The 21,878-nt window shown below is 43.0% G+C and overlaps 2 protein-coding genes across 14 annotated transcripts in view; one reads left to right on the forward strand and one right to left on the reverse strand.

Moving 5' to 3' along the window:
• Positions 1–861: 861 nt before the first annotated feature.
• On the reverse strand, positions 862–10,736 carry ERG28 (ergosterol biosynthesis 28 homolog). The gene is made up of 5 exons (XM_057732767.1): positions 10,442–10,736; positions 7,690–7,853; positions 5,089–5,179; positions 1,726–1,844; positions 862–1,605 (listed from the first exon to the last, which is right to left on the reverse strand). The coding sequence occupies exons 2-5, from the start codon at positions 7,820–7,822 to the stop codon at positions 1,526–1,528; spliced, it is 423 nt and encodes a 140-aa protein (XP_057588750.1). The 5' UTR covers positions 7,823–7,853; positions 10,442–10,736; the 3' UTR covers positions 862–1,525.
• A 94-nt stretch (positions 10,737–10,830) lies between these two features.
• Positions 10,831–21,878, forward strand: part of TTLL5 (tubulin tyrosine ligase like 5) — a 283,931-nt gene continuing 272,883 nt past the window's right edge. For 9 of the 13 annotated variants that reach the window (XM_057732748.1, XM_057732753.1, XM_057732746.1 and 6 more), the window contains exons 1-3: positions 10,831–11,065; positions 12,382–12,550; positions 18,458–18,564. In XM_057732748.1, coding sequence (XP_057588731.1) covers positions 12,477–12,550; positions 18,458–18,564 — 181 coding nt within the window. In that variant the 5' untranslated portion in view covers positions 10,831–11,065; positions 12,382–12,476. The other 4 variants (XM_057732752.1, XM_057732750.1, XM_057732747.1 and 1 more) reach the window with 4 other exon arrangements.

Below are 21,878 nucleotides of genomic sequence, written 5' to 3' on the forward strand. Positions count from 1 at the left end.
GGCTCAGTAGTTGGGGTGCACGGGCTTAGTTGCTCCGTGGCATGTGGGATCTTCCTGGCCCAGGGATCGAACCCGTGTCCCCTGCATTGGCAGGCGGATTCTTAACCACTGTGCCACCAGGGAAGTCCCCTGCCTCACATCTTAAGACATATGATCCCTGTGATTCAAGTCTCAACTCAGATCTCACCTCCACAGGGAGGCTTTTCTTGATGATCTAAGTTGTGTACCTCACTCCCCTTCCTGATCACAGTACCTTGTTTTCTAGAGTTCTTCTCATTGTCTGGAGTTGTCCTTTCAGATGTAGGCTTGTTGATAGTCTGTCTCCTTGACTACAGGGACATTGCCTGGGTCATTCATTTCTCTTTCCTAAGTGTCTGGCATGGAGTAAGTGTTCAATAAACACCTGCTGAAACAGGGAATGGGCTCTGGCATCTCCACACTGTGCATGAGGGCCCAGCCAGTGTGCAGGTGCTTGCGGTTGTGTTTCGATGGCAACAGTCTGCTCCAGTGCCATGCCCTTGGGCTCCAGTGTCCTTCTTTTCATGGTCACACAGCTGTTTCTTCTATGTTGCCTGGTTCGGCTTTCTCAAGAATCTGTTTCTTCTTTGGGAAGAAAACAAGAGAGGGTCCTGGCTGTTCAGTTGTGAACTGAGAATCTTGAAGGTGGGGACGGAGAGGAGGAAGATTTGACTTCAGGAGAAATGAGCAAGAGATAAAAGGCAGCCAGGTTTGCCTGGGTCTTGAGTTGTCCTACTCATTATGGTATACTTGATCAGCAGGAAACTGTGATTCTTCTCTGCTAGGCCTCAGAGAAGGGCAGGAGTGCTCTGGGCTTAGGGGAGGCCAAAGTACCAGGACTGATCAGAGAAGAAGGTTTTTCTATTTATTACAAATCTCATTACACAAATACAGTGGACCAGAAGGTCTAAAAACAGCCCAGACTCTTCCAACCCTGATCCACCTGTAGGCACAAGGATAGGAGCCATGCTCACTTGCAGGCGAGCCCTTCTCAGAACTGCCTGTCCCTCTGATGGTTCAGTCTTGGGTCCAGCAGCAGAGAGGAGCCCAACCTGGGTGGACAACCCCTCGAAGCAGCCCTTGGTGGCAGCTGCTGTGGGTGAGGCAGCAGCTTTAAGTTTCACAGTTCACGTGTTCCCTCCACACAAGTCAAATCGACGGGTGAAAATAAAAGAAAAAAAGCAAAGGCTGGAAAAGGGGTCTTGGAAGAGGTTGCGGGTGGGGGAAGGGCACACAGTGGGCTTCGGATGTGCTGGCGATTTCTTGATTTGGATGGAGGTGCAGGGTATTCATTTTAAAATGATTCTTTAAATGGTATATACATGTAAATGGCACCAACTTCCTGTATGTATGTTATAGCTTAAAAAATTTTAAACTAAAGAAAAAAACCAAAATGTAAAAGGCTAGAAGTGGATGATGGAGCAGAAAAGAAATTTAAGAGCAGAGTGGGCGAAGGAAGAGGCCAGCAAAGATGGAAGATGAAGTCTCGGACGTGGTGATGTTGGCCTCAGTTTCTCTTCTTCTGTCTGGATCCTGGTTCTGCTTCTAGGTACCAGAGCCCCACTAGCATTCCCAGGATTGAGAGACCTTAAATGCAGAGACAATATTAGTGGCTGACATGAGCAGGGCAGTTTCTGCTACTGCTCGTATAAGGCTTGTCCCTAGGGCTGGGACAGCTCCTGCGGGAGTTCTAGGGTCATTGCTTACTTGACACCAGGAGGGGTGCCAGGACGCCAATCGTGGGAGCTGCAGTCCCATATACAAACAACTCAGAGAGGAAGTGCCCCATGGCGAGGAGGAAGGTCCAGAGCGTGATGTGGTAGAGCCTACAGGGGAGCAGACAGAAATGGGACTGAAGGTCTACCTTGTCCAGTGCAGAGGAAAAGCAGTGGTCAGACTTGAAACACACAAACCAAAACCCAGGAAATGACTATGGCTAAAGAAAAAGGAGACTTGGTCCTGGAAAAGACCTGGCTGTTTGATCACACCAATTTATTCACGTCTAGGGCAAAACCGAAGCTTTCAACTGCTAAACTGAGAAGAGAATGGTCCAGGCAACCAGAGTGGCTCTGCAAGTCTTAGCAGGGTGGTGAAGCCAACGACAATAAAGCAGAGTCTGGAGTATGGCAATCCTAGGCAGTGTGGACACTTTTGGACCAATCACGCTTATGGATTTTTGGCCAGGGGCTGCTCAGTGCTCATATGATAGATGCCACAGAATGAAGGGCATGTCTGGGGAAAGGGTAGCAAGGACCTTTCTGGGGTTTTTAGATGCTCTTGCAATGTGGGCTGCATATGTTGCATCTTAACCTAGACAAATGGTCAGATGGAGGACACAGTGACAACCTCACGGGAAAAGAACTTATTCCTCAGCTCTGACATGGAGGTGGAGAAGAGAGAGGTTATAGGATGGTGGACTGCTTAGATTGCTGGTACCCTTTTTTTAATTATGAAATTTTAAAAACTATGAAATACTTCAAATATACAAAAATTATACATAATTGAACTGACCCCTAGGCAACCAATACCTGCTTCATCAAATCTGAATATTTTGACATTTTTGCTTCAGATACTTTTCTTCTAAGAAATAAAATATTACAGATTTCAGTTAAAGCCTCCTGTGTATCCTTTTCCCACCCTGATCCCATTCTCCTGCCTCCCTTTCTCCCCAGAAGGAGCTAATATCTTAAGTTTGATTTTTATCATTTCTGTGCATGTTTTTATACACTTAGTAAATATGAGGGTGAGTCAAAAATTATCCACACTACGGTCATATTAAGACACTATATTCTACAGCCAGAGTGCGGATAATTTTTGACTCCCCCTAGTATGTTATGTATGGGAGTTGATTTTTTTCCTTAATAAATATTTTATTTATTGATTGGCTGCATTGGTCTTCATTGCTGCTCATGGGCTTTCTCTAGTTGTGGCAAGCAGGGGCTATTTTTCATTGAGGTGCACGGGCTTCTCATTGCAGTGGCTTCTCTTGTTGCAGAGCCTGGGCTCTAGAGCACAGGCTTAGCAGTTGCTGAGCTTCGTTGCTCCGCGACATGTGGGATCTTCCTGGACCAGGGATCGAACCCGTGTCTCCTGCATTGGTAGGCAGATTGTTAACCACTAGGCCACTAGGGAAGTCCCTGTGTTTTTTTTTTGTTTGTTTGTTTGTTTTAAGTGAAAGCAGGTTTATTTAGAGATACACACATTAAATAGGTAGAATGCAGACTGTCTCAGAAAGTGAGAGCAGCTGGCAGTTGATTTTGAGTTTCCAGTTAGGGAGGGAATAGAATCAGAGTGCGTATTAGAAGCACATGGACCAAAGTCCCAAGCTTTAAAAAAAGGCTGGAAATGGAAGTCAGCATTTGCAGCTGTCCTGTGTTGAGTGAAAGGGAAATGAATGGGTAATAGAGGTAAAGATTAAGTCTCAGCTATCTCTGTTCATCCCCAAAGCACAGCAAACAAAAGACAGACCGCTTATACTTGTCAGTACTTCTTCATCATGGTAAAGGTCTTTAAAACAATTATTCAGTCCTTACTCCCTCCCAGTCACCCTGAGAGGCAGAACAGATATACTAGTCTCATTTTATGCACGAGGGGACCGAGATGCAGAGAAGGCCTACAATGAACTTGCTGCTACAAAGCTAGTTACCAACAGAACTGAGACCAGAACCTATTTTCTTGTTTTCATTCTTGGGCCCCAGGCTGTTTCCACTAAACCTCGCTGCTTCCAAAAATACATGTCAATCTAGAACAAGTAAACCACAGTTTCAGGTTCAAAAATATGAAAAAAATGAAAAAAATAAAGCTGGAGAGATCGCAGTGCTAACAGCCCTGCTTCAAATCCCACTTGAGTCAGTCTTCCTCCGTTTAAATTAATTGGGTCTCTTACATGTAGATCTACAGAATCAGCAATGAAAACCACTGCCTCCCAGAGCTACCAGGAGACTTAATCAAGGTCATGTAGATGAAAGCACCTGGCGTAAAAAGAGGGCCTCAATCAATATCTTTATCTTCTCTCTTGCCCAGATGCTCAGAGACTGGAGGAGACAAAAACATTTTAGTATGAAGTTGGTGTTTTGGTGGCCTCATGTGGGGACCTGAGCAAACTTTCCACCTTGACTGTGGTGATGACTGTTGGTGGGAAGAAAGCTCGAGGCCCCTCCAGTGGCCGGCATGGGTTACAACATTATCTAGACCAGAGGCTGTGACTACCTGCCAACTGTTCCACACTGGTCTGCGTCCCTTGATGAGGCAGAATACAGAGGAGTCCTGAGTTCTCTGTCAGCCTCACCTCCTGACTCTGCATAAACATACACCCATTTACTTGTGAGCTCATTTTTTCATGGATCGTGATTTCTATTCATTCCTGCTTCTCAAAGAGGAATGTAAGGGACCTCCTTGGTGGTGCAGTGGTTAAGAATCTGCCTATCAGTGCAGGGGACACAGGTTCAATCCCTGGGCTGGGAAGATCCCACACGCCTTGGAACAACTAAGCCCGTGCACCACAACTACTAAGCCTGTGCTCTAGCGCCTACGAGCCACAACTACTGAAGCCCACACGCCCAGAGCCCGTGCTCCTCAACAAGAGAAGCCAATGCAATGAGCAGCCCCTGAACCACAATGAAGAGTAGCCCCCGCTCTCCACAACTGGAGAAGGCCCATGTGCAGCAATGAGGACCCAATGGAGCCAAAAAATAATAAAGTTCTCTTAAAAAAAAAAAAAGAGGAATGTAATAATAAGGTATTTCATGGCCTCTCTAAAAAGAGCACACTACCTCTCTAGCAGAGAAAGGCTGACTCTTTAGTAAAGAAGTAGAGGGGTATGATGCAGGCCACTGGATCATGACATAACCAGTTTGCTATGTCAGTTTCAAACGATTTTCAAACTTTAAAGACCATCAGGCCTATTATGTTTTTTAGGCCTAGAAGGAATAGAACCTATTAACCTTTTATTATCCACATCCTAGGCTAATGTATCAAAATTAACAGGTCTCCAAGGAAGGACCATGATGGGTATGCTCAGCGCCCAATTTCCATCAGAAGGACGCTCACGCCCTTCCCTCCGTTACATACGTCTTGTTGTGAATGTCAATGGCGCAGAGGCAGCGAATCACGGACGAGAGTAGTGTCCAGGTTCCAAACGTCCGAGCGTGGAGGCCATTCACTGTGTAGCAGAAAAAAGCAAGTGTTGAGAAGGGAGGGTCAGGGTTCCCTTAAACTCCTCCCACTTCACGGGAGGAGGCAGGGGGCTGAGCCTGAACTCCCCTCTGGGCAAAGCGGAGGCTCTGGTGCTGCATGTGGGAACTGGAAGGAATGGAAAGAATTCCAGGATGAGAACCAGTTCGGCTCCTCTTCAGAGGCCTACAGCTGGGTGGGTGAGTTCCAAGAGTAGAAGCTTAACAAACAGCCCACTTAGGAAGTAACTCCTGGGTGTAGTAGTTTACGGCTCTGCCTTGGAAGCTGCTCTGGTGCTGGCGAAGCCCAGCAAGTCTGGATCAAGACCGGTTTGGGGGAACATGATGGAGAGTGGTCTGTCAATACAAGATGTCTAGGAGGTCCAGTAGACTTTCAAGGCAGATGCAGGAGAGAACTGAGAAATACCAGGCCCTATCTAGATGCCTACATCTGGCCTTTAAGAGACCCAAGTCCCTGGATCTTCCTGTGCACGTGGGGAGGGAACAAAGCAATGTTTCTTTGGTGTTTGCGGGGGCCACTTTGCTCTTGCTGGCTTCACTCTGGCGCTGCTGTATTAAACATCTTATTGCGAGAGGATGGCTCATAGTCCATCATAACAGTGCTTCTTGACCTTGGACAGTTATTAGAATCAACTGAAGAAATTTTATAAAATTACCAAGACCTCGGTACCAGACCAGTTAAATCATACACTCTGGACCTAGGCCCAGGGCCCACCTGGTATTTTCTAGAACCTGCCTGCCTTCGTGATATTAATGTACAGGCATTGATCTAGGGCATCCAGTAGTGGGAAATGCCAAAACGGTGAAAGCAAAGATACTTCCTTTGCTGGTCTACCGAGCAAGAGAAATTTTAAGGGGCAAGACTGACAACTGAAAGGTCTTTCAGGGTTTTGCTTTAAGGATTTTTCAGCCTTTAGAAAACCAGACAGCAATACCAAATTCATAACCCTGAGGACCTTTAGATGTTAGTAGCTGAGAAAAAATTCCATATACCAAACAAATAAATAATGGTTAGCCCTCAAGGGCTATATTCTTTATAAAGCATTTTGATAGCTCTTCTGATGAAAAGATAGGAAATTTCTCTAGTGAGTGAGATATGAAAGTGGAGTATCTCACCAACCCTAGCCAGATTAGGCATCAGGTGAAACTCTATAGGATGCTCCAGGGTCCTGCTATGATCAGCAAAGTACCAGGTCAGCCTCCAGGTCATGAGGGAGGAGGCAGTTTTTACTTCTTGGCTGCATGTGCGCGTGTGTGCCTGCGCACTCACACATACACATACACAGAGTTCTGCTCTGCTATATGCCCTCCAGCAAATCACATAACCCTGGGCTTCTCTGTCTCAACCAGAGAACCTCTAAAAACCTGTGAATCTATTTAGGGTTCCTGGACCACCTGAGGACAGCACTGGAGGGTGAAAAGTGGAACTGTCCTGCCCACTTTTCCAGGTTTGTTATGCCTACTGTATTTGAGCTTTGTTCAAAGTGAGCCTTAGTCTACTTAGTTTCATTTTATACCCAGATGTTGCAGAAAAATGAGCCAGGTCAGAGCCTGAATCTAGGTTAGCTATAAATGTGACACAGAATTGTCAGCTACTATGAAATGGTGCTGCAGCTCAAGCCACCCCACACATCAATGCAAGGAAGCACAAGCTGAAATGTGCAAACACTCTCTAGCAGAGAGGCTCAGGACACTGAGAAAGGCCACCATGGCCTGCGGAAGTTCACTTTGGGAGACCAACTCAGAGGGGTTTTGGCTATCTTCTCAGGGTCTGTGTCACAGTTTGAGAAGACCTTGGATTAGTAATTCTCCATCTCCAATGTAGGATATAACCATGTGTGCCACAACCTGATTTCTGAAAGGGGGCTGAGCTAATATGAGAAGCTTCTTTATGGTTTTCTAGTCAGGCACCACAGAGTCACCAAGGAACTCTGTTTCCTCACTTGCCCTTGTAATGCTTTTTGTACAGACTAGCTGCCTAGGGCAGTATAAAATGAACGAAAAGGTATTCAAAGCTTGGGGGAAAAAGGACCAAGCGCTATCCACTACGTCTCTTACTCCGGGGATCCCCAATCCCGGGGATCTAACGCCTGATGACCTGAGGTGGAGCTGATGTAATAATAATAGAAATAAAGTACACAATAAATGTAATGCGCTTGAATCATCCCCAAACCATTCCCCCCTCCCCACCCACTGCCCCGTCCATGGACAAATTGTCTTCCATGAAACTGGTCCCTGATGTCAAAAAGGTTGGGGTCCGCTGTCTTACCCTAGTAGCTGCCTAAGGCTAGATTAGGAAGCATCAGAGTCACCTGGGACGTTTCCCACCCAGGGGGTGAAAGGTTCAGTAAGTAGGTTCGGAGAGGGAAATGGCCACCTGTGCTTTTTTACTTTTTCTAGATTATTCTGATGTATAGCTGGGTCTGGGAACCACAATTTAGGCCACTTCCACAAAGGATGCAGGTCTTTGCTCTCTTACCAAGGTGTGGCTTGCCGGTGTAGAGCTTTTCATAGAGAAAGGTGTGGTCTCGGAAGCTCTGGAGCGAGTTCCCCATGGTTATGATGGACACCATAACCAGCCAGCTTCGTAACACGTTCAGGAACCGGCTCATGGCTCTCCTGAGACCTGAGAGGGCTTTTTGCCTTGGAAATGAAGGCGAAGGGCATGAGACAATGGATGGTTAGTGTACTTCAAACATAAGCTCACCCCCCTCTGTAGTTAACCTGGGTCCCACTCATGAGGGCTGTGCTAAGCTTATTTGATCAGTCATTTCATAAACTCCTCTCCAAGTACCTGAGGCTCATCCACCACCAGTCACCCTTCACAGGGTTGGCACACTGCCTTTGTTTATTCATTTAGTTAATTTTACTTTTGGCTACCTCAGGTCTTGGTTGTGGCACCTGTGATCTTTGTTGAGGCACATGGGATCTTTCGTTGTGCAACACCAGCTTCTCTCTAGTTGTGGCTTGCAGGCTCCAGGGTACATGGGTTCCAGAGCGCATGGGCTCTGTAGTTTGCAGCACGCAGGCTCTCTAGCTGAGGCCCAAGAGCTCAGTAGTTGTGGAGTGTGGGCTTAGTTGCCCTGCGGCACATGGGATCTTAGTTCCCTGACCAGGGATCAAAAACGTGTCCCCTGCATTGTAAGGCGGATTCTTTACCACTGGACCACCAGGAAAGTCCCTGCCTTTGAATATCTACCTTAAATCAAAGTGTGCTGACCAGAGTGAAAAAGGCTAAATAATGCAGTGGGTGGAAATGACAAACCCAGTGGAAAAAATGGAGAGAAGAAAGGGAACAGGAGAAAAGGAAATGTACAAATATCACGATAAAGAAATAAAATGGACTTTGGTGTAAAACTTACAGAAATTGGTCTCAATATTTAGTCATACTAATAATGGTGAGTCAACAGTATACTTTGCAATAAGTAGCACAGTGCTTATTTTTGTCTAAGGAATTTCTCCAAAATATTAGCCTCAATCAGAACTCTCTTCTTTTGGCTGGAATCAGTCCCCTGGGATCTTTACTTCTAGCCTGGCGTTTCATGTCATTCCTTTGTAATGCAAGTGGCTCAAAGGTGATTATAAATCTACTAACAGATACCTGCCTGGCTACTGGTGACCGGTTCTTCCAAGCACAGAGAAGCAAGCTAGGAGAACAATCTAAAAGTTAAAAATAAATTGCAGTGCCTTGAGAACTAGTAAGAAAATTATATGGAGAAGGAAACAGCAATGTTGGTGTTGGGTTGCAGGAGAAATTACAATAGCAAACAGTTATTGAACACTTGTATATGTCATGCACTGTGGCAAGCACCTATCGTATATTATTTAATCCTAAACAAGGTCAGTAGACACTATTAACATTTCCATTTTACAGATGAGGGTTGGCACAGAGAGGTTAAATGACTTGCTTGAGGTTACACAACTAATAGATAGCAGAGCTGAGATAATGAAGCATGGTCTGTTGGTCTCTGTTGCAAGACTGTTTCACTGTTTGGGAATATTTTGATGAAGTTTCCATTTTTGAGTAAGACAAGCATACCATAGCCACTTCTGTCTTCAAAATGTATAGAAAATACATCAGGTTTTGTACTTTTTGTTTAAAAAACAAAACCAAACCCTTGCTGAGCACTGATTTCAATCAGCTTGGTTTAAATAAAAACCATGTAGATAAAAAATCTAATCATGGAATTGCTTCTTCCCATCTTCTTTATGTTTTCTTGACCCATGGTTTATCTGTTGTCAGGTTAATTTCTTGGGCCTGAAGTGGTGATAAATTAACAGGCTTCCTCTGTCACTTTGGCAGTAGATGTTACAGTATGGTCCTACACTACCTAGCTGAAACAGATATCAAAGTCAGTAATGGCTCAAGACAGTGTGAAGCACCAAAAAACAAAGAAAGAGTCCTAGAAGAGGAAGCGTCCATGGATCAATCCCTCAGTGAAAATGGATCACAAAAGTGGACTCTGTTAAAGTCCAGAGAGAATGGGGCTGTACTGGAATCACAAACAGTTACAGCATGCCCCAAGACATGAACACTCCCCTCCCCTGCCATCCTCCTAGTTTTCTCACTCTCCCTCAGTAGGATACTCAGGCTCTCTCAGGGTCAGAAAAGCTGCATGTGTGGCCTCCCTCTTTGACAGAACGTATGTCCATTTCATAGAAGCTTTCAGAAACCGCAGCAGATAGCTGATGAAGGCAGAGCCTGAGCACTCTTCTGAACTTTTCTGCCAATCCCTCAGTACGATTTCCAACTAAAGCTTTTGAGGGCCTCCTAGAGTATCCAACATCTATTCTCAAATTTTGCCCTGGCCCAGGCCAGCAAAGGTGTGGTGTTTACTAGAGTTGAGAGTGGGAGGTTCCCTTCCTGGCCCACCATGTGACCGCAGGCAAGTAACTTACACTTTAAAGCCTAGGTTTCCTTACCTGCAAAATGGAGATTAAAAATATCTATCTCAAGGGTTATTATAAGAATTACATGAGAAAGTAAAGGTTCCTCGCACTGTGCTAGGCTCAGAGAGGCCGCTCATTCGTTCATGCATTCACTCGTTCCGCACACACCAAGACTTCATCTTCCCAGCTCCCTTTTCTCTTGGTCTCTGGAACCTCTTTCTCCCCAAAAGGTTGCCTCCCAGTTACCTTCCTTCTATTCCACCTCCATTTTCCCAGGCTTTCCGGATCCTCTCAGTCAGATGCCACTGACACCTACCTCTTCTCCCCCACATTCACCTTACCTGGCGACTGTACTCCCAGCGCAGCGCAGCAGCAGCAGCAGCAGCAGCAGCAAAGGAGCATCCGCAGGCCAGCTCCAGTCCTGAATCCACCTGAGCAACTTGTCCCCGCCCCCACTCTCAGCCCTGCTCCAGGATTGGGTCGTTGCCCTCAGTCCTCGCTCTGATTGGCTGTTCTGGTTCTGCTAGAGCAGGCGATGGGGCGTGAAGCCCTTTACTGCCAATCAGCGGTTGCCGCTGCCCAAGCCTCGCCCCGCCGTGCGCTGCTCAAGCAGCGACCCCTCCGGTTGAGCGTGGCGAAAGAACTCCGGGTTCGAAGCCAATCTTTTTGGGGCGGAGGGAAAAAGAGCGGAAAAAAGATGTCAAGCCCTCTGCGGAGACCAAGGCCACGCGCCTGCGTCGCGCGGCGGTGACGACAGTTGTCTGCGCCCGAAGCCGAGCGTTGTCCACGCCGGGTGGCGGGCGCCTGCGCAGTGGCTCCGAGCGGGCGGTTGCTTGTTGGTTGTTGTAGTAACGGGGGAAGCAGCCGTCGGCGGCCGCCGTGAGCCCGGCTGGGGAAGGAGGAAGGAGGTAGGCGCAGAGCGCTGTCCCCGCCTGCCCGCCCCGAGCCATGGGAAGATGAAAGAGGTAAACGCCTGCGCCGGCGCACTCCTCTCCTGGAGGGAGGTGCGCTCCCGAGTCTGGGCGGGCGCCTCTGCTGCACTTCCCTCTCCCAGTCCGGGAGCAGCTGTTGGCTTCCGGGCGCGCTGGGCTGAATCGCTGCGGCCGAGTCTCCCGCGTCCTTCCCGTAGGGAGCATATGAGGACCTCCCTGGGATTGGGGTGAGCCGGGGGTGGGACTGAGGGCCTGATCCCTTTAGGGCGAGGACGCTCCTTGGGCGAGTGCCCTTAATCTTCTTCCGATCGTCCTGTCTCTCCCTGCTCTGCTGGCAGCCTAAGACAGGTTGGCATCCCTTCCTCGCTTGGAGATTTTGTTTTGTATTAATTTAAGGGACTTACCAACATTTTGGGAAATACTGAGAAATTCCTTTGGGAATAATCGGAAGAACGTCTTTGAGATTGTTAGATATTGCGCATTTCGCTGAACACGTGTAGGGATCGTTGTCGGAATTGGCGCTTTTCCCCCCCATTTATGTTCTTATCACATATATTAATGTATAGAAAAATGAGGTTTGGAAAGATTGCCATTGAATGGTTATCTTTGAGTAATGGGATTATGATCATTCAAAACATTTTCATTTTCTTTATCTGTAGTTTCTGTTACATTCTCAAAGACACACTGAACATGTACCTTTTCCCTATTAAAAATATTTTAAGTTAGAAATATGCTAATTTTAATGTCTATTTGATATTCGGATCATAGTTTGTGATTTTTAGTAAGGGCGAATAATTTTTGAGCGTGTGGAAGGACAATTTTTGTTTTTGTTTTTTCCAGCTGTTTGTGACCTTGATTCAGCAGAATATATTCCTTTTTTGGTTTACTGGATGAAGTTTTTAGTGGAAACATGAGGGTATTTTACCTGTGCTTGTCATAGAATCTAAAGAAATATTTGCAAGGATCTTAAAACTTGTGTTTTTATTTTTAACCCAGATCAGGATTTTCTAGCAAGGAATCGGCGTTTTAGGCAATCAGCCACCTACCTCAGACTTTCCTAAAAGTTAAGTAAGTCTATTCTTTTGTTGCACATTAGATTTAGTATGTAAAAGAAAAATGAGAAACTTAAACTTAATAGAAGCTCTTCAAATACGTAGAGGACAGACAATATATTTGAAAAAAAAAGTCTGATTTTTGTGGCATATGTGAGGCACTGTGAAAGAAGGTAAGCCTCTAGAGGTCAGACACTATTTAGGTAAATATTCATTTTTCATTACTTGGAAGATCAACAGCAATAACGAACAGAAAGACCACTGCATTGTGTTTCAGATCATTTGGCTTTCTTGCAGGAGTCTGTGCCACCCAAATTGTTTGATCCAGTGAATCTGCAGGGAAAGGTCTCTGAGGCCCCCGTCTGCTGACTGCATGACAAACTCTAAAGGAAATGCCAGTCGTGATGGCCCGGGACCTGGAGGAAACAGCATCCTCCTCAGAGGATGAGGAGGTGGGAAGCCAAGAGTAAGTAACAACAAGCCTGCTTTTGACCCTTTGCCTTCAGGACGGAACATAGTTCTCTTTTACTCATATCCTCTTTTACCGAACATCCTTCCTTTGGTGTTGTCCAACTTTGGTTTTAGTTTTCATACATGGTCTAATTCAAGATCTTATTATTGGGTGACCATCAGCTATCTGAAATGAGATAAGGCTGTTTCTGGACTCCTGAGTGAACATCGGCTCTAGATGTTACAGATAGTAGCTCTTAGTCAACTCCTGATCAGAGCTCCTAACATAGGAGATTTTGAAATTTTTAGATATTGAAGAAAAGTTAGGTCTCCCAATTCTGTGATATTGGGTATTTTCTCAGAAGCCTTTAGGCTGATAGAATGATGATAATAATAAGTTATTTGCGTAAGTGTGGAGCAGGACATTAGAATCCTATAGCCTGTGCTCAGTCTATTGAGACACATGGCTTTCCTGAGTTCTTTTAGGCAAGAGTCAAGTTTCTTCATTGCTGGATTCTCATTATAATATAAATGAATGATAGTGATAAGTGTAAGTGCTGTAGGTGAGGGTAAGGGCTTTAACAGCTGTATCCCATTTAATCTGAAGATATTATTATTCCCACTTTATTTAGCTCAGCCCCACAGATACCAAAGAACTTCCTCAGGGATGCCTAGAGGGTGATAGATTGAGATTCAGACCTAGTTTTCCTGGGTTTTGAAGCACTGAGATGTTTTGCCTCCTTTCACATTATCACTTGACACAGTGAACAAAGAGAGAATCTGGCTTAAAGGTAACATTAGTTAAGATTCTCTGTAAGTACACTAGGATTCATGTGCTATGTAACCTGAAAAGTGGAGGTGATCTCTCCCAGGCTGTTTTTTAGGGGTATAGTTAGGATCAAATAGAATAATGTGTATGAAATGACTTTTATTTTTTATTTATTTTTAAATTAATTAATTAATTTATTGGCTGTGTTGGGTCTTCGTTGCTGCACACGGGCTTTCTCTAATTGCGGCGAGTGGGGGCTACTCTTCATTGTGGTGCGCGGGCTCCTCATTGTGGTTTCTCTTGTTGCAGAGCACGGGCTCTAGGCACGTGGGCTTCAGTAGTTGCGGCACATGGGCTCAATAGTTGTGGCTCACGGGCTCTAGAGTGCAGACTCAATAGATGTGGTGCACAGGCTTAGTTGCTCCGCGGCATGTGGTATCTTCCTGGGGCAGGGATCGAACCCGTGTCCCCTGCATTGGCAGGCGGATTCTTACCCACTGTGCCACCTAGGAAGTCCCTGAAATGACTTTTAAATGATAAAGTGCCATACAAATGTTAAGGCATTATTCTTATTGGATTTTATATTGAATTTAAAGTGTATTTCTTATTATAAAGTGGAGGATTACAGTATTTAATGTGATTTGAAAAAAATTATTGAAGTATTAGTAAAGCTTTGGGGAAAGGCTTCTCCTCACTCTTAGGTCATAGAAAATAATACAGACTTGATATTGTATTTGGGTCATTCTCGTTCAGGATAATGAGATGGATAATTCCCTTTGGTCACCTTGCCACTTCACAAAATTTTTAACTTCTTCTGCAAGCATCGGTCTTTCTGATTCAAGATCTTTTACCTCATGACTGTCTCTGTTATTAGAGGGCTTATAGGTTGGGCCCAACAAGTATCGGGTTGAACTGTATGAAACTGCTTTTTTGGTCAAAAACAGTCAAATATCGAGAATTTTGGGTGATTCAACCTAATATTCTAAGAAGCACTCAATGAATACTTGATGACTGAGTGACTCACTTAATGAGTAAATAAATGGAGGCTTTATGCTTTAGGTCACCTTAGGTCTCCTAAGTGCTTAAAATACATCTGATTCCAAAGAACACCAAATACATTGAAGTGCAGTTATCAAAATTTTGAAAAAACCAAACTTGTGGTATAGTAATATGTACTTTTTTTGTTAATACATTAAATAACAAGGGGGCTTCCGAGGTGGCGCAGTGGTTAAGAATCTGCCTGCCAATGCAGGGGACACAGGTTCGAGCTCCACTCCAGGAAGATCCCACATGCTGCGGAGCAACTAAGCCTGTGTGCCAGAACTATTGAGCCTGCGCTTTAGAGCCCGTGAGCCACAACTGTTGAGCCCATGTGCTGCAACTATTGAAGCCTATGCGCCTAGAGCCCATGCTCCACAACAAGAGAAGCCACGGCAATGAGGAGCCCATGCACCACAACGAAGAGCAGCCCCCACTCACCGCAACTAAAGAAAGCCCGCACACAGCCAAAAAGACCCAACACAGCCAATAAAATAAGTAAACAAATAAATAAATAAATAAATTTATATAAAAAAGTACGTTAAATAACAAGATCATTCATTTAAAAGATGAGAACGTTAGATTTTTTTTTTCTAAAGACAGCAACATGAAGACTGTTTATGCTTAGTTTGCATGAGACCGTCATACTTGGGTGGTCTTTGATTAACACTTATAAGTGGGGAATACCAGGAAGCATCACAGATGTCCGGACCGCCACTGTGAGATGTCACCATTTGGTAGCTGAATGATTGCTTGAGAGTGGAGAGTTGCCAAATTGTTGTCCATTCTCATCACACAGCTGAGAAGACTGTAATCACAGGTGATCTAGTGGTAATTTTAATAACTGCCGTAACTTAGAAGTGGTGATAAATGTCAGTGATATATTGAGATATCTGCAACAACTGTAATATGGTATAAAAAAATTTATACTTTCAGATAGAGTCTAAAGCATAAGTAATGCTCATACTACCATTGCCTGTATTCATAATTGAGAAATACTAAATTTCTAGTGGCAGTTAGTGAAAATACAGGTGTCATTCCACCCTCCACCCTCCCCCAATCCAAATTCATGGACCTTTTGATCTTCTTACTTTTAAACTCCTACTGTTGAGTTTTGATTGTTAATGTTCCATCAGCTCATGTCTATCAGATATTTGTTTTATATATTAGGAATCTCGTCAGTCTTGTTCACACTTGGAGCAACATGGTTACATTTTTAAAGTTTTGGAAGTTAGAAGGTCTTAAATCATCTAAGGATGTTTACTTGATCCAAAGATGTATATCCATGGACATCTGCTAGATCTGCTCAGATCCCTAGGCTGTATTAAAGTATTAATGCCTTGCAATCCTGGACATTAGAGCTAGGAACTGTCCAGGCATCCTTGTTTTGCATGGTGTTATTTCAAATAGTAAATGTAAAGGGACTCTTTTTCTATATTTTGCTTGGTGGTCCCAAATATAAATTTATATATAGATGTGGAAATGTTCATTTGATGTAAGGTTTCTTTAGTCACTAAAAAAAATATTTAATTTCGATTGTAAAAGCTGGCTTTATGTCAGTTAAAAAGATTATCAGCAAATGATTATACAGTGAGTGCTATAGTTCAGAGAAAGAATACATGACTGTGGGCTGGAGGAGCTGGGGAAGGCTCCAGGGAGATGGTGAGATGAGCTGGGCTTTAGAGAGTAGGAGTAAATGAACAGAGAAGGCACTTCTAGCAGGGACATTGGTATGAGTGAGGCATAGAGGCTTTGAGTTATGTAGCTGGGTCCCAGGAGTGAATAGTGTCTATTCCTCATGAAATTGCTTCTTAAAAACCGAAGTGTTTCTTAGGCTTTTAATAAAGTAAACCATAAAACTGGTCTACTTTGGTTATTAATCATCGAAAATTTTTGTTCTTTCATGTCTGTAAAAGCATAATTTCTTAATATGTACCGCTTTCTGGTGTAAATGAAAATTTAAAGTCCCAATTATCAGTTTCCTAATCATTTTGACTCTTTACCCTTTAGCACCACCTGGTGGGAGCATGCTTTTAATGACAGTGCAGCTGCCTTGAGTGTTTTTAGGTCGACTTTACTGAATTAATGATTTGTCTACTACCTCTTTTTTCAGGGGTTGTAGGTGAAAAGATTTTCTGTCAGGGATTTGGCTTTCTATAGATAGTATGGTTAAGGCCTTGGCCCTTCTCAGCTGTGTATGTATATTGTGTTCCTGACTCTTGTCAGGCATTTTCCTCTTTTATCCATTGTTTGTAAGTGCTAAGGCACAGTAGTGCCAGTTTGCAGCTAAAGATGGATTGACAAGGAACTTTAGATAGTTTTCAAAGTTTCTGTCTAAGACTTGATAGTTTAGGCTGCCTATTTTTCCTTCTATCCTCTGACTTACAAATATAGTGAAAAAAGTTAGTTGGACGAGATCATAGGAATCATCTTTCCCTATATCCATCTTTTACAGGTGTTTTAAGATGAAAAAGCAAGCAGACCACACACACACACACACACACACACACACACACACACACTCATAAAGCCCCGCACACCCCCACCTTTCTCACACCCTGTAAACACCAATTTTCACAAATGGGCACTGTCACCCCAGTCAAACTGCAAGAACAATAAGCATCCACATTCCATTTCTAGAAAACAGGAAATGGACTAGGCATGGTGTTCTCTGCTTTCCTCCCTGAAGCTCTTTTGGCAGCTCATCTCAAGTCTACAGGCTGCTTCACCTATAAGATTGGTAGCCTGGCAGCCTGTGCATTCAAAGTGTGCATCTGTTTAAACCTGTGTTGGGAGGGTCTAACTTGGCCCCGAGGTTTGCGGTATGGCCTTTGTGAAGGGGTGTGGTCATGTGAGATTTTGAGAGCAGCCTGAATCTTGGCTAAATGGATCTTATTGCATATAAGGAATTGATTAATTTCAGTTCCCAAAGGTTGATGACTTTAAGGTGTTTATATAAAATATCAATGAAATGTGATTAGGGAGATGGAAGAGTGGAAAGAGAACAGACACTTGGGTTTGAATACTTATTCCCTTACTTAACCAGCTGTATGACCTTGAGCAAATGACTTAACCTCTCTGAGACACCTTGTCTTCAGTTCATAGTGCGGGCAAGAGGATGAAGTGAGATAACATGGTAAAGCTCTAAGTGTAATTCCTGACACATAGTAGGGACTCAGGTCATTTCTTTTCTTTTCTACCTCCCTGCACTAAGGCAGTTGGAGATTTTTCTGATCTTCAGAAAAATACACATCTGTCTGAGACTGATTAAACAGAGATTTCTAGAAGATAGGAAGCAAATTAAACCAGTGGTCCTTTTCTGAAGGAAAATACTGTTCCATTTAGTACAGGCTTGCTTTAAACTATGTGGTTTTAATTGGGGTACTTGTATTAATTTAGGGTTCCTAGCTTAGAAACTTAGGATGGGTCATCAAATTGGCTTAAAAAGGACCTATAGGGTGTAAAAGGGGTATTTCAATTATTGTGACTATGTTAGTTAGGATTCTTATTTGTGCCGGGGACTAAGACATTAATTGTCCTAAATAATAAAGGGAATTTATGAACTCATTTTAGGAAAGGTTTGATTCTGCAATTGCGCGTTCACCACTCAGGATCTCATTTCTCTTGTCCTTTCACTCAGGCTCCCACTGACCTTCTCCTTTACCAACAGCTCCAGGCTCTTCTTCCAAGGTCACAAAATGACAATTGCACCTCCAGACCTCATTCTCTTGCACCATCAAGGGGAGGAGGCCATCTCTCCTGTAGCTGCTGCAGAAGAGAAAGCATTGCTTTCTTAGAGGGTCGCACAGCATATCTCCTGACACACTGGCTCCAGCTGGTTTATGTCCTCATCCCTGAACCAGTAACTATAACTGGGGGATGGAAAACCCTGATTGGCTGAAGCCAATCAAAGCCCATCCCTGCAGCAGGAACGAAGTTAATCTTAAACAGACCACATGACTGAGAATGGGAGATGAATGGTTTCCCATAGGACGTTTGGGATGCTCGTTCCAGGAGAAGGGGAAAGTTGCTAAGCAGCAAACCACAGTGATCTGCTGCAGTTGTTAATTCAGATTTCAAGCTGTAAATAAATAAAGCCTTTTGTTACGGTTGTAGGGATCACCCATGTATCATGTGGACTGGAGGCTGCAGGAGAATTCCAGTGTTGGTATTCCATGCTGAGGCTATTCTGACCAAGGACAACAATATTCGAGTAATTGGAGGTAGGTGTGACCTTCCGCACAGAGGGCAGGGCTGAGCATGGCCCTGATAGCCCTGTCTTACAGAAAGTGATCCCATATTTAGTTAGGGAAAGGGCCTTGGTCATGAGAAGATTCTATTGATTTTTTTTTATACTTGAAAGGATTATTTATGATGTTTTAAATTGTTTTCTGCATATTAAATTGTTTTTCTTTTCTTTTTTTTTTTTTAGAATTATGTATACATGTGTTTGCTTTTTTTTTGTTTTTTTCTTCCAGTTTTATTGAGAGGTTATTGCCATGTAGCACTGCACAAGTTTAAGGTGTGCATCATAGTGACTTAACTTACATACATCATGAAATGATTATCACAGTAAGCTTACTGATACTGTTTTTTATAATTATGGTAAAATAAACATAACAAAATTTACCGTTTTCACCATTTTAGAGTATACAACTCAGTGGCATTTGGTAGAAAATCACAGTATTGTGCAACCATCACCACTATCTTGTTCCAGAACATTTTCATCTAAAAGTAAACCCTGTATCCATTAAGCAGTCACTCCCAATTCCCTCATCCCAGCTCCTGGCAAAACTAATCTTTCTGTCTATATGGCTTTATCTAATCTGGATATTTCATGTAAATAGACTGATACAATACATAGCCTTTTGTGCCTGGCTTCTTTCACTCAGCATAATGTTTTCAAGGTTCATCCATGTTGTAGCATATATCAATACTTCATTCCTTTTTGTGGCTGAATAATTTCCCATTGTATGGATATACCACATTTTGTTTTGCCATTCATCAGTTGATGGATAAGTGTTTCTACCTTTTGGCTCTTGTAAGTAGTGCTGCTATGAACATTCATGCACAAGTTTTTGTTTGAACACCTGTTTTCAGTTCTTTTGGGTATATACCTAGGAATGGAATTGCTAGGTTGTATGGTAATTCTATGTTTAACTTATTAAGGAACTGCCAAAGGATCTTCCACAGTGACTGTACAATTTTACGTTTCCACCAACAATATATGAGAGTTGCGATTTCTCCGTATCCTCAGTAACATTCGTTGTTTTCTGCTTTTTAGAATATAGCTATACTAATGGGTGTGAAGTGATATCTTATTGTGGTAATGATTTGCATTTCCCTAATGATAAATGACAGTGAGTAGCTTTTCATGTTCTTTTTGGCCATTTATACATCTTCTTTGGAGAAATGTCTGTCAAGGTTTTTGCCTGTTTTTAAATTGGGTTGCTTGTCTTTTTGTTGTTGAGTTGTAAGAGTTCTTCATACATTCTGAATACTAGACCCTTATCAAAAAAAGGATTTCCAAGTATTTTTTCCTTTGTGGTTTGTCTTTTCATGCTCTTAACAGTGTTCTTTCATGGGCAGAGGTTTTCATTTTGATGATGTTCAATTTATCTACTTTTTCTTTTATTACTTATGCTTTTGGTGTCATATCTAAGAAACCATTGCCTAACCCAAAGTCATGATCCCTATGTTTTCTTCTAAGAGTTTTATAGTTTAAGCTCTTATATTTAGAGCTAAATGGTCTTTGATCTATTTTGAGTTAATTTTTTTTTATAGTGTGAGATAAGGGTCCACCTTCATTCTTTTACACGTGGATTTCCAGTTGCCCCGCCATGATTAGTTGAAGAGACTATTCTTGCCTTATTGAAGGATCTTGGCACTATTGTTAAAAATCAGTCCACTGTTAGATGTATGGCTTTACTTCTGAACTCAATATTCTGTCAATCTGTATGTTTATCCTGATACCAGTGCCGTATTATTTTTATCACTGTACCTTTGTACTAAGCTTTGAAATTGGGACGTGTGAGTCCTCTAACTTTGTTCTTTGTTTTCAAAATTTTTTTGCTATTCAGGGTCCTTTGCAATTCCATATGGATTTTGGGATCAGCTTTTTCATTTCTGCAGCAAAGGCTGTTGGGATTTTGGTAGGGAGTGCACTGAATCTGTAAATTGCTTTTGGAAGCACTGCCGTCTTAGTGTTGTCTTCCAGTCCATGGACATGAGATGTCTTTCCATTTATTTAGGTCTTCTTTAGTTTCTTTAGCAATGTTTTATAGTTTTCAGTGTGCAAGTCTTATAGCTCCTTGGTTAACTTTATTCCTCAACATTTTATTCTCTTTGATTCTATTATAAATGGAATTGTTTTCTCAATTTCATTTTTGGGCCGTTCATTGTCAGTGTATAGAAATACTGTTGATTTTTGTATCCTGATCTTGTATCCTGAAACCTTGCTGAACTCATTTATTAGCTTTAATTTTGTGTGTGTGTGTTCTTTAGAATTATCTCTATACAAAATCATGTCATCAGTAAGTACAGATTTTCTTTCTTTCTTTCTAACCTGAATACCTCCTTCCCTTCCTTCCTTCCTTTCTCTTTTTCTCTCTTTCTCTCTCTTTTTCTTTTCCTTTTTCTTTTTCCTAATTGCTCTGGCTACAACTTCCAGGACACTGTTGAATAGAAGTGGTGAAATAGGGCATCTTTGTCTTATTCCTCATCTTGGGAAAGCTTTCCGTCTTTCACCGTTCAGTGTGATGTTAGCTATGGCTTTTCATAAATGCCCATTATCATGTTGAAGAAGTTCCCTTCTGTTCCTTTGTTGAGTGTTTTATCATACAGCGGTGTTGGATTTTGTCAAATGCTTTTTTTCTTTCTACATCAATTGAGATAATTCTATGTTTTTTTCCTTCATTTTATTAATGTGGTGTATTACATTGATTGACTTTTATATATTGAACCACCCTTGCATTCTTTTTTTTTTAACCCTTAGCATTTTCTTTTTTTTAAAAATAAATTTATTTATTTATTTATTTTATTTATTGGCTATGTTGGGTCTTCGTTGCTGTACACAGGCTTTCTCTAGTTGATGTGAGCAGCGGCTACTCTTCATTGTGGTGCGTGGGCTCCTCATTGTAGTGGCTTCTCTTATTGTGGAGCACAGGCTCTAGGCGCGTGGGCTTCAGTAGTTGTGGCACGTGGGCTCAATGGTTCTGGCTCACAGGCTCTAGAGCACAGGCTCAATAATTGTAGCGCTCGGGCTTAGTTGCTCCACAGCATGTGGAATCTTCCCAGAGCAGGGCTTGCACCCGTGTGCCCTGCATTGGCAGGCGGATTCTTAACCACTGCGCCACCTAGGAAGTCTGAACCACACTTGCATTCTTGAGCTAAATCTCACTTGGGCATGGTATGTAGTCCTTTTAATATGCTGCTGGATTTGGTTTGCTAGTATTTTGTTGAGGATGTTTGCATCTGTATTCATAAGGGATATTGTTCTGTAGTTTTCTTTCGATGCCTTTGTCTGGCTTTGATATCA

Source organism: Hippopotamus amphibius, chromosome 4 (assembly GCF_030028045.1).
Source record: "Hippopotamus amphibius kiboko isolate mHipAmp2 chromosome 4, mHipAmp2.hap2, whole genome shotgun sequence".
NCBI lineage: Eukaryota > Metazoa > Chordata > Mammalia > Artiodactyla > Hippopotamidae > Hippopotamus > Hippopotamus amphibius.

Excerpts from the sequence above, each read along its gene's own strand:
- ERG28 (XM_057732767.1), bottom strand. The coding sequence starts at position 7,822 with ATGAGCCGGTTCCTGAACGTGTTACGAAGCTGGCTGGTTATGGTGTCC. Across the intron at positions 5,180-7,689 it reads CACCGGCAAGCCACACCTTG|TGAATGGCCTCCACGCTCGG; the intron begins GTAAGAGAGCAA and ends TCTGCTACACAG. Across the intron at positions 1,606-1,725 it reads GGCACCCCTCCTGGTGTCAA|GTCTCTCAATCCTGGGAATG; the intron begins GTAAGCAATGAC and ends TCTGCATTTAAG.